The sequence below is a fragment of the Apaloderma vittatum genome, unplaced genomic scaffold (assembly GCF_000703405.1).
Source record: "Apaloderma vittatum isolate BGI_N311 unplaced genomic scaffold, ASM70340v1 scaffold10941, whole genome shotgun sequence".
NCBI lineage: Eukaryota > Metazoa > Chordata > Aves > Trogoniformes > Trogonidae > Apaloderma > Apaloderma vittatum.
Genome location: NW_009699687.1, coordinates 78,437 through 90,617, shown reverse-complemented (window position 1 = coordinate 90,617; position 12,181 = coordinate 78,437). Strand labels below are relative to the sequence as shown.

The following is a 12,181-nucleotide window of genomic DNA, read 5'->3' as shown; positions in this document are numbered from 1 at the left end:
CGGGAGTTGGTCTGTTCTCCCTAGTGGAGAGTGATAGGATGAGGGAAAATGGATTTAAATTGTGCCAGAGGAGGTTCAGGTTAGATATTAAGAAGAATTTCTTTACTGAAAGCCATTGGAACAGGCTGCCCAGGGAGGTGTTTGAGTCACCATCCCTGGAGGTGTTTAAGAGAAGACTAGATGTTGCATTGGAGGACATAGTTTAGTAGGTTGGTAGGGCTGGGACAAAGGCTGGACTCGATGATCTTCAAGGTCTCTTCCAGCTGAAACTATTCTATGATTCTATGATTCTATAAATAAATAAATTTTACTTCTGGCTCTGGAAATCCCCAGGCAACAAGCTGAATATTGCATCTGGCTTCAGGACACCCAGCACAAGAAAGACATGAACTTGTCAGAGTGGGTCCAGAGGAAGGAAGGGCCATGGAACAATCAGAGGGCTGGAATGCCTCTGCTATGAACAAAGGCTGAGTTGAAGTTGTTCAGCCTGGAGAAGGGAAGGCTCCAGGAAGACCTTGCAGCCTTTCAATATGTAAAGGGGACTTGTAAGAAAGACAGAAAGAGACTTCTGCTAGAGCTTGTAGTGACAGAACAAGGATTAACAGTTTTAAATGGAAAGAGGGTAGATTTAGATTGGCTATAATGAAGGAAGTTTTTACTATGACAGTGCTGAGACACTGGAACAGGTTGCCCAGAGAAGTTGTAGACGCACCACCATTGCAAGTGTGTAAGGTTAGGTTGGACAGGGCTTTGGACAAGCTTATATAGTGAAAGATGTCCCTGCCCATGGCAGGAGGACATGGAGGATGGGTGAACTAGATGATCTTTACAGATCCCTTCCAACACAAACCATTCTGTGGTTCTATAATAAGCTGTTAGATGCTGGAAGGATATTCACAGAAAGCACCAATACTAACTTTTCTGCTATTACTCCTTCCTGAGCATCCGCTCCTGGCCATTGAAAGAGACACAACATGATGCTCATGCCTGCAATTTTTTCCTTAGGTTAGGATGGTTGTGCTGCTTGATGTAGATAGAACCCAGTAGATGCATGACTGTAGGATGTTGAGGGTCTGGTCTAAGCTGGCACCTAATATAGCTTTGCACGATTCTTACAGGTACTGAGCTCCTGTAAGTCCATGAAACAAAGGAGTGAGAACAGCTGCTCTACACCACACGCAACTAGACCTTTTGCCCCCAAACTGCCAATCTTGATAAGAGCTTCAGGGAAATGAACTGCAGCCTGTGTGCTCAGGCATCATTCAGCAGGGGAGAGATCTCCTGTAGGATATCACAGGATATTCTTCTTACTACATAGACTAACAAGCAGTTGGTTTCCCTCTGCTAGTTCGTGGAGCTCAGTTCAGTCCTGCTCCTTAGTAGTTCCAGACTCCTCTGAAAGCCAAAGCAGTCCCATTTTTTTAGGAGTTCTGTCACAGTCAGTGAAAACAGAAAGCATGTGTCGTCACAGGAGTGACACAAGCAAGTCTGCAACCCAGCATTTTGTGTTAAATTAACTGGCAGGGCTAAACTAAAGGCACAATGTAAGCAGATAGTTACAGAGAACAAAGAATAGCAGTCATTCCACTAAGGCTGATTTTCTAATTCAAAGGACAGATGGGAAAAGCAGCAAGGTAGTTCAACATGAGGAACCTTCAGAGAGTGACAAAAACATTCATTTTCTAAATGTGGAGCAATTAAGAAAATTGTGAGGAAACTACAGTGGAAACCAGAAGAGGAAGAGGGTAGTTATAGCATTTCTTTGCCCCCATAAGGATTTTTTCTATCCACTCCCACTTCTCAACCTTCCATCTTTGCCTTGAGAATGAGCAACACAGTGTTTTTGTCCTCCACTTACCATACACCCATCCTACACAGATGACTTCAAAAATGGCCAGGAAGAGCAGGCACATGCCACTGGCAGCATAGTAGTCAAAAAGCTGGAAGATGTACATCCCACCCTATTGAAGAGGTAGAGAAAAGAGAGTCATGGCAGGACTATTCCATGTGAGGGAAAAATGAATGAGGAAAGGAAAAGAATAGCAGCAGAAACAGCAGAAACTGCAACTATAGCAGGTAGAGGAAGGAGAAGAGCCTTCTCTTGAGGTTGTCTCCATTCTGTCCCAGAAAGGCAGTCAGGCCTGGTGACAGGAGAGCATTTCATGCCCATTTTATGATACTGCTGGGCTAGCCTGTTTTCTGTGTTTGCTTGTTTTAAATCAGTCAGCAAGTTTCCAGCATAATTTCAAAATACCATGTAGCCATGCAGAACTCTGCAATCAAGAAACTGGGATCCTGAGGATCAGGATATTCAGATACCTCATTTTAGCTGCATCTGTCTTTACATATTGGAAGTAGATGCCTCCATGCAAAGGAGCATGCAAAAACCATGGCAGTGCCTAAGAGGTGTAGCAGGACATTGCTGTCATTACAGAGTACCAGGAGGCAATGCAGAGGAGTGCTAAGACCCCTGCCCAGGCGTGCAGCATATGCATGCACAGCACACCACACCACTGTGCAGGAAGAGGTGCTTGGCTATTAGATGCAGAACATGGCAAACACCGTGCGCACAGCATTGCACCAACACAGATCTGCTCATTTTGGCCCCGGGGGTCACTGACTTCCCATTGGCTCGCGCAGGGTTACGGTGCAGCCATCACCCCCCAGCCTCCCTTCCTGCTGCTCTGCTTCTTGTGGAAAGCAGCCAGCAAAACGATCGCTCTCCTTAGAAGAGCTTCTGCTTGTGCAGTTCAGCTTGTTTTAGTCACCAGGCCTGGTATTTGCACAAAGCTGCCCGTTAGGCAGCCTCTCTGGTCTGCGGGACTATCTCTCTGGAAGGCTCAGTTACATAGCCAATATAGTAGCAGCACACAGGGTAAAGGCAGCACCAACTGTGAGAGACACCAGCTAATGCATTAGAAATGAAGGATAATTAAAGCATCGAAGATGATCTTGCTGTCTCTATCCACTCCTCCAGAGCAGTTTCTGGTGCTTGGCTGAATATCCCAGCTACTCCTTTCTTACCTCAGTGACCAGCAATAAGCCCAGCAGGTAGCATATGACTGCCATTGCCAGGATCAGCAGCTCTCGACGCCCCTTCTTCCGAAGCACTTGTGGGAACATGTCAATAAGAGCTGTCACCATGCTTTCCATACAAACAAACTGCAGAAGAAGACAAGTCAAAAAAATCAGGTCTCCCTGTCCCCAAGCACACACTCTCTCACACTGTCCTTTTTTCCTCTAGCCAACCAAATCCTTGACGTTTTTCATCTTTTTGTCTGTCTTGCTTCCCTCAAGGGTCAGAAGTACCCGCTAGGGACCCAAAGACAGCTCGATATATCAGTGAGGTCTCCTCTGGAGCTGCAGACCAAAGGGGTTAAAAGTACTGCCCCATGTTGGGGGGTTAAAGTGTGAGATGTATAAGGAATTGACTCAAATGTGATAGAGCATGCTGCTGCACAGCAGGACTGACCAAGGGGCAAACTGCGCCCCTCAAGCACGGTGAGGAAGCACCTGACATGGCACAAGGGACCCCTTGTGACAGAGGGGTGAAGCTAAGGGCAGCCGGGAGACTGTGGAGGCTCAGCTTGGCCCTAACACCAAGGACACCTCTCACACAGCAGAACTGGCTGCTAAATATGCCATGACTGCCTGAGACAACTCAGTAGAGCAGGTGGCCAAGGGGTCCAACTGGTGAATTGCTGGCTTTCAGGGCTGACCGTGGGGCAGGACGCCTGCTCGTCACTCCATGGCTCTTGGTCCCACAGCACACGTCACCCATGGGGTACGTAAGAAAACATCAGCCAGTGCTAGGACAGCCCAGCCAGCATGAAGCAGAGACATAAGGGAGATGAGTCAGGAGGGGACCTTGACCCAGAGAAACAGAGACCTCATTCTCCAACGCAGGGGCTGAGGTGCTTCAAAGTGGAGCCCAAGCAGTGTACCCTGTCTGGCAGACGTGCCAGGACAACCCCTGTTCCCCTTGTGCCAGCACACTCTGCTGGGTTTTGCTCCTGGTGCAACAGGGTATGGCAGGGTAAGAGATGTGCACACCAGTGAGAAGAGCACACAGGGATTGCTCGGGTGAGAGGCAGATGGTAAAAAGTAGCCCCATTCCCCTTCCCAGGCTGCTCTGCTCTGTACCGGGCCTCACTCCACAGTGTGCACGGTTTTGGTGCTGGCACAGAGGTGGGGGGGGATGTAGCTGGGACATCCTCATGTGCATGCAGGGAGAAGGATGCCAAACAGAGATGCTATCACACAAAATCACTGGCCTCCTATCGGCCCTCACTCTGAGCTCTCACAATGTGAAAGTGCTGTGGACAATGTGGAGAACGTATTTGAGGTACCAGCAAAGCACATAATCACCTTACAGGCACCTGGGGGTTAGATGAGGAGGGGGTGTTTGCTGTACCTGGCTGTCCAGTCCCAAGAAGATCAGCATGAGGAAGAAGAGGCAGGACCAGAGCTGAGACACAGGCATCATCGTTACTGCCGTTGGATATGCTATGAAAGCCAGGCCAGGACCTGCCAACAGACCAGAGGATGACCACATGTGTTCCCCACAGCACCACCTGCCATCACCACACTGCAGCATAGAGTGAGCTCACATACTTCTTCAAAGCTCATATCACCACAGCTCGTTGCCCACACAGGCCTGAAAGCTGTTTTGGGGATCACTGGTTCTGCAGATAACTACAGTGATAGAGGACATAGAGGACAACCTGGGCTTCACTTCAGAAAAGTTCCATCTCCCTCAGGCTTTCTGTTTTGCCTTGGATCTGAAGAGTTCCAGAAAAACCTACCTGATTCAGCCACTTCTGCAATGGGTACACCCTGCTCTCGAGCCATGAAGCCCAGCACAGAGAAAATGGCAAAGCCGGCAACAAAGCTGGTGGCACTGTTTAGGAAGCAGAGCATGATGCAGTCCCTGCAGGTAGGAAACCCGAGAGAGATCAGTGTTTCCCACAGCAGAATGAGTCCATTTGGGATGATATCTGTACTTAGTTTCCCCCGCTGGACAGCATGGACCAAGGAACGTCAATGATGTTCTTGACCTTCCTCAGAAGTAAAAAGCTAAGAACAAAGCAAAAAACCAGCCTAGTTAACTTTTACCCCACTGTTCAAGAGTTAAATGGCTATATGTGGCTCAAAGAGAGACAGAGGGCAACACCAATGGCTTGTAAATAGGATATCACAATGATATTCATAGGAATGTGGCAACAAAAAAGTTGATAGGAGTCAACCAAATAAGAAAAACAACATGAAAAAAAAGAAGAAAACCAGTAAATTAGGAAAGGGAAGAGGTTGCAAAAATAAACATAGTCAAGAAAGAGAAGCATCTGAAAGCATGAACACGTGCAGGTTCTGGTAAAATAAGGACTAATGTGTTAACAAAAATCCTCATGTGACAAAGGTTGTGTCTACACTGTATTTATTAAGTATGCTCAGATGGAGGCTGGAAGGTGCTATGCCACTTGTCCTGATACATCTGTGCAATTTCTCCCTCCAAAAACTGGGCACTAGTCTGAGCTGGCTGAGCTGGAAACCTCACACCTCAGGATCTTGCCTGGGCAGCTGCCAGAGCAGACCCACAGTGTCAGCTGCTATGGGGCAGTGTGGACACACAGCATATGTGGGCCACCCAGAGCTAAGCTGCCAGTCCAAGGCACTTAAGGCATTAGAGGAAAGTGACAGCGCACCACTCCATTGGTGACGGATACATTTTAGGAGAGCCAGGGGAAAATATTAGTTGCCTGACCAAAAAGACGTGGCAGCACCTCTTGGAGAACAGAAGAAGAAGAGAGATGATTAATGTCTCCCAAGTGCCACTACATTTTCCCATCCGTGCTGGAGCAATACATGAAGGAGTAACAAATCCCCTGCGTCTGGGGGCTCTGTCGAAGGTGTCAGAAATGGTCCTGGTGGCTTCACTGAATTCCATGTCAGGCCATGGATAAAATAGGTCTGTAATCCAAAGGATTACAGAGGAGGAGGAGGCCAGAAAGGAGGAGGCTGGACAGACTTGATTAATCTCTTTGATAGGATCAAAATGCCACTGGCAGTACATTGCCCTGATGGTAGTAAAGCACTGGAGGCCCAGCCATCATCTTTGTACCAACTCCACTGCCTAGCAAGTGACAGCAGACCTGTCCATGCCACCCCTGCTCGCTCACCCTCTCAAAATAGCCTGTCATGTCTCCACCATTGTGGGAGACAACTCGTATTTTCACTCCTTGCCCTCCTGCAACCTCTGCCACTTCCAACCTGACTCATGTGGGAGAGCACTACTAAAGCCATTTTCTGGAGCTTGTGTTCCCTCAGCCACTCTCCATCCTTATGCTGAGTCCTGCACAGCTTCCACACTATGAGCAGCTCATTAGTAAACTCAACAGGACCCAAGGTCTCCCCTAGGGACAGAGCCTGCCTCAGATGCATCTGTCTGCTGTTTATCTCTGAACAAACTTCCAGAAGGACACAAGGAGTCCTGGCTCCTCTTACCTGTAACAGTTGTTGGTGTATTTGTTGTAGCTGCCCAGAGCTGTCAGGCAACCCTGGCAGATGGCGTAAGAGAAGAGGATCTGAGTGCCTGCATCCATCCAGACCTGGAACAGAGAAGGTCAGTGGTCTCCAGATGTAGCAACAAAATAAACAACTGGTCCTGCCCTGACTAGCAACAACTCCTCCAGCCATGCAGAACAAAGCTCACGAGACAGATCAGGGTTCAGTGGATGTAGAAGCTGGGACACGTCTTTGGGAAAACTGAGCTATGGGACTGAAAGTGCTGTAGGAAAAGTCTCCTGACAGGACCATATTTTCACATCCTACTCAAGGTGACACCACTTCTCCATTCCACACCTCTGCATTCTGAGTGGAGATGTCATCCCTGATAGCATGGCTTCGGCTGAAGTTGACACTGCAGATACTTGAGGTCCCTGCAAGGCTCAAGGTTTGCAGAGTCACTGGTGAGTAGTCCCAAACAAAGGCCAAGGAGTCCTCTGCATGATGAGCGCATTTCCCTCCCCGCTCCCCCATCTGGTTTCCCATATCTCTGAGGCCATGGTGCAGGGTGAAGGGCAGAAAATTGTCAAGCTGAGAGATTTTGGGCTAGTGGTGTGTCGTGCAGCCAGGTTCCCCTTTGCTCTGGCATTGCATGGGAAAAAAGCTGAGCAGGCTTGTTCACCTCTGCCCTGCAGAGGAATCCCTTTGCTCTGTGTGTTGTGGGCTGACCCGCAGCTCGTCTCTGTGCTCTGTGTGTTGTGGGCGGAACCGCAGCTCGCCTCTTACGCCCTGCCAGGGAAAGCCTTGAGCTGCGAGTTAGCAGGCAGGCAGGAAAACAGCCCACCTTTCTCTTTGTCTGTGTGTCCTCTCTCATTCTCTTTTTCCTCTAAGTAGCCTTCAGGTACAAACATCCAGGCAGCCCTTAAGAAAGCCGAACCCAGGCATTGCTGCTCAATTGTCATGGATCTCTCACAGACAGGCACGTACATGGGAGCTCTTCAGGCATGGGCACGGGGACACATTCTGCTTAAAACCAAAGCCCCACATTCTGCCTAAACTCACTAGCAGGATCTCTCACTCCTGCTAGGCTGGGTTGTAGCAGCCTGGAAAGACCATGTCAGCTTTAGTTAGGCTGTGAAAGATAGGGAGGTTTTCAGTGAGTTTGACCATGAATAAAACACACTCAGCCCCAGTCACCCCCCTGTTATTTATTTTGATGTTAAAATGCCATTTACGTTCAGCTGACTCTTCATGTTCAGCAGACTCTTCACGTTCAGCACATCACAGATTTTGTATCGACAAGAAATAATTGCATCCGAAAGCTGTTTGGGGGTAGACAGTGTGTTTGGCAGCTGGTTTGGTAGCAGTTGAGCTTTGGCCATCTGGGAAGATGCAGGAGGTAAGCTGAGACTGGGCTTGGCTGCCTCCATGAAAAGATTCAGCGGTGGAGTAATTAGCAGTAGTGTAATTTAAATGCTTTTCTGAGGGGAGGGTTTTCATTAACACCTGCCTGAGGTGGTGGAGGCAGTCTGCACAGCGCTGATGAGCCCACCTGGGGAAAGGAAGCCACCTGCTGCTGCAGAAAGATGATGGAGCAGGCACCCCGGGGGAATCCTCTGAAGGATTCCTCCTGCTCCCTGCCCTGTGCAGCCCATCTCCTGCCAACTTGGGCTACCTTGCAGGTCCTGGATTTGGCTGCACCCTCTGCTCTAATCTGGACTTGGCTTACTTGGGAACACAGCATCCTCCCTGCCAAAGGGTTTCCATGAGCTCCAACAAGTGCTGGCAGGGGCTGACTCTTTGGAAGGTGAGACCAGCACCCTGGGACAGCTCAAGGGAACTTGCTGCCCAGCTGGGACACAGCCAATGTTACCTGTGTGCATTTGGTCCTCTGCAAGCACAGGGGAGGGCTCTGTTGGAGCCAAACAAAGAACTAACCTGTCCAGAAAAAAAATGAAAAGCAGTACATTATTTCCCCCTTTGCCTCTTCCTTAATTATTTGCATTTAAGACCTAGCAAAAACATTCTGCTACATGCTGAATATTTCATATATTCATCTGGTTTTGCTGAGCCCATGAGTGCCAATGACCAAACATGTCCATACACTGCAGATAAAAGCAAAACGGACTGTGCTGTGCCGGGGGATTGGACTCCTCTCACTCTTTTAAGGCGTTCTCAGTGGTTTGCCGGTCTCCTTTCAGAGAAGACAGCTAGATCCTCAGCTAGCAGCAGATCCAAGGGCCAGGGTCCTGGAAACCCTCCGGTGGCTGGTATTTGCCTGACCCCCACCCACCTGTGGGTCAGCCAGCCTGGAAATGTCTGGCTTCAGGTAGAAGATGATCCCCTCCACAGCACTGGGCAACGTGACTCCTCGCACCAGAAGGATGATAAGCATCACATAGGGGAAGGTGGCAGTGAAGTAAACAACCTGTGGACCCAGGAAAACAAAAGGAGAGAGGGTCAGTGGGGAGGGGGTGCAAGCAGCATCTCGTCTATGGGCCCCCACCCTGGCAAACAGCCCTGGGCTCTGCTGTTGGCTATAGCTGCTACTAATAGTGTAGAGGAGGGGTGGGAAAGAAACTAGCTAAGGTTATATCTCACCAGTGATTTAGCTAATCTACATTTTGTTCCTCACTCAAGACTGTGCCACTGGTTGCTCTGTTTTATTTTTTTGCTTTCCAGACAGTGTAAATTCCCTGCTCACCAGCTGCTCTCTTCATCTTTCTAGAGCAGCAGAAGAAACACAGATGTTTTCCTGTCACTGACTTTTAATGAGGAGTTATTAAAATGGCCTATTCCCAGCAAGAGTTTTCCAAATTAAATGGCAACTTTTGCTGCCCAATTTGAGACGCCTCTGAGGGGTCTTGTTTCCAGGGGCGCTCATGCAGCTCTCTCATTCCTTCAGTGCTTCTGAGCTTGCAGGTAAAAAATTGGGGGCACCTCAAAGGCTTTAAAGAAAATGTAGACTGTTATTTTTGTAAAACATTTTCACTTCTTGTGTGTGATACAAATAAATATTACAGTAGAATTAATCATCTCTACTCCATTGCCTAATGTAACTGGGTTTGGTTTTTTCTCTATTTGCAAAATATCTGTGAGCAAGTTGCAAGTTCCTAATACTTATTCATTATTAAAATTCATCCAAGTAATGTGAAGGCTTGTTTACTCTATGGATTCATAGTGAGGGGCCCAAAATGACATTTTTTCTGCTTAGTGATAACTGGTCAAATAAGTCACAGTACGTGGTACTTTTTCTGTTTCCCAACTGAATGAGAATGCAAGTGCTTTTGGCACCGGTACTAAAATCTACCTTCAGAAGTCACTTCTGGGGAACATTTATACACATCAACTGAATGCATAAGGGAAGGAAACATAGAAAGAGCACAAGAGTGGGCAAAATTAATAGAAGAAAAAGGCTTTTAAAGAAAATGAGTCTTCACAGAGTTATCTGAAATTATTTTCCTGAGGTGGCTATTGTTTCTCTAAGTTTGGACTCCGTAAATCACAGAAGCAAAAACACAAAAGGTCTGGCAGGCTTATCCGATTAGGGCAGCCTCTCAGTCAAGCACATCATCCTGTTTACTCTGCAGCTGTTGAACAAAATTATGCACCTGCTCATAATTCCTGGGACCTCTCTACTGCTTATCCTAATAGGTAGCCAATGAGGAAAAAGAAGGGAGGAGCTGATTTTTTTGACAGTGCTTCTGTAAGACTTAAAATGACTACTTGCAGGAAAGACAATTGGCCTGTCTGACCTCTGCTATGTCTCAGGACAGAAAAACCCACTCTGTATGGCTGCACCATGTCTGTAGCATCTGACTGGTAAAAAGTAGGCCCTGTATCCTAAAACTTGTGATGGAGAAATCTTCTGTGGCCCTAGGAAAACCATTCCATCTACTACCTGCAGTCACTGTTTCCTCTCACTTTCTGGTCTGACTTTGTCAAACTCAAGCAGCCCAACTGAACTTCTTTAGCTTTCTTCTTGTGCAGGTAAGCTCTGCGCACTGGGGCAGCACCAGGCAAAGGAGAGACTCAGTGGAGAAGGCTGAGAGCTGAGGAGAACCTGGGATGACTTAATTCTGTGCAAATCAAACAGCCTCTCAGACTCAGTCTCCCAAGATCAGAATGATACCTCTTCTGAAGTTGGCCCTGTGGTATACAAATGAGGAAGCATCAGAGATTTAAGATTTAAAATGCAGAGCATCCCCTCTTCCTGTAGATGTGGAGTCTGGCTTTGCCTCCTTAAGAAATGGTGGACAGCAGGTCAGCACCAGCAAGGATCAGAGCCATCAACAAAGACTGGGAGAAATCTAGTGAGAAAAGCAAGGTATTGTCTTGCTCTGTTAAAATGGGTGTCCAGCGTGGTTTTAAGGTGGGTGATGGGATTTGACACTGGAACAGGGGTGTCCAGTACTACAGGAAACATCTGCAAATACTAGGGATAGTGATTTGAAGGAGGAAGTTTTGTTGCAGAAACTGGTCTCCTCCCTTTGCTTTTGGGACATCCCCTGGATGCCAGCAAGAACCAGCTATCATTAACGACCCACACATCTCATTGCAGCTCCAGGAAGGAAAAGAGGTCCTGAACAAGTCAAGGCCATAGCAGCACCCCTAACACCCACCTGAAGGCATCACACATTCATTCCAGGATAACCAGTCCACCTGAGCTATGAGATCAGCATCAGGAGGGAGCACTGGCTCCAGCTTCACCAGCAAAACACAGAAGGTGACCTGCTGAGTCAAAAACTGCAGAGCCAGGCAGAGTACAATGGAGAGCACAAAGACTCCTCTCCCACCCCAAGTATTCTGCAAGATAAATTAGCAAGAGAGATTCATTATCTATTCACTGAGCTGGTTACAGGCAGCAGCTTGTCTGTTTTGCTCAACAGTTTAATTACTGCCAGGGCTAGGAAGTTTGCCACTGCGGAAGATTTTGTTAAAAAAACCAGCAAGCCACATCAGGACAACAGGCGGTGACTGGATGATTCCCAAGGGCACTTGAGAAGTATCCATCAACCACTGTGATGGATACTGCAAGGGAAAAGGTGACTCAAGATTCCCTCAGCTTCCAGGTCTTCCCCTGTTCTCCCTATTTGACCTATTCTTTTATTCTCCCTATTTGACCTATTCTTCTATTCTCCTTGTTTGACCTATTCTTCTATTCTCCCTGTTTGACCTATTCTTTTATTCTTGGTCTTATGGGTCAAACACAACTGGTGTAAATCAGTGTGGCCCCACTAGCTTTTAGGTTGCACTTTGTTGCTGTGTCTTCTGCCTCTACTTCACGAAGAGGGAAAAGAGATTGGGGAAGAAATGTAAGATATCTACAAGGAGGCTTATGGACCAGGAGGACAATCTCCATTCCTACTTTGCCTGTGGACTTGACCCCTTTCCAGATGCAGAAGTAGCAGATGATCCACGCCAGCAGGAGACACAGAGCCAGCTCCCATCGCACAGTGCCCAGTTTGTGAATACCATCCGTGAGCCCCAGGACTCGCTTCCTGCCGGTGTCCAGGGACAGGGAGAGAAGCATTAACACCCCAGACCACACTCATCCATACAGATCTTTCCCATAAAATCCCATCCAAAGACTTAATGCATTATCTACAACACACTTGCCCAGGGCTCCCAGCCATGTGAATCACCCCAGTTCTGTACTGAGTAGTACATGCAAAGAATA

General features: G+C 47.8%; 1 protein-coding gene across 1 annotated transcript in view; it reads right to left on the bottom strand.

The window, feature by feature from the left end:
* Positions 1-12,181, bottom strand: part of SLC6A12 (solute carrier family 6 (neurotransmitter transporter), member 12) — a 46,206-nt gene that overhangs the window by 11,498 nt on the left and 22,527 nt on the right. The window contains exons 7-13 of the mRNA XM_009878497.1: positions 11,870-12,002; positions 8,795-8,929; positions 6,502-6,605; positions 4,806-4,930; positions 4,415-4,527; positions 3,025-3,162; positions 1,859-1,961 (exon numbers count right to left, since the gene is read on the bottom strand). Of these exons, the coding sequence (XP_009876799.1) occupies positions 1,859-1,961; positions 3,025-3,162; positions 4,415-4,527; positions 4,806-4,930; positions 6,502-6,605; positions 8,795-8,929; positions 11,870-12,002 (851 nt within the window). The remainder of the gene's footprint in view (positions 1-1,858; positions 1,962-3,024; positions 3,163-4,414; positions 4,528-4,805; positions 4,931-6,501; positions 6,606-8,794; positions 8,930-11,869; positions 12,003-12,181) is intronic.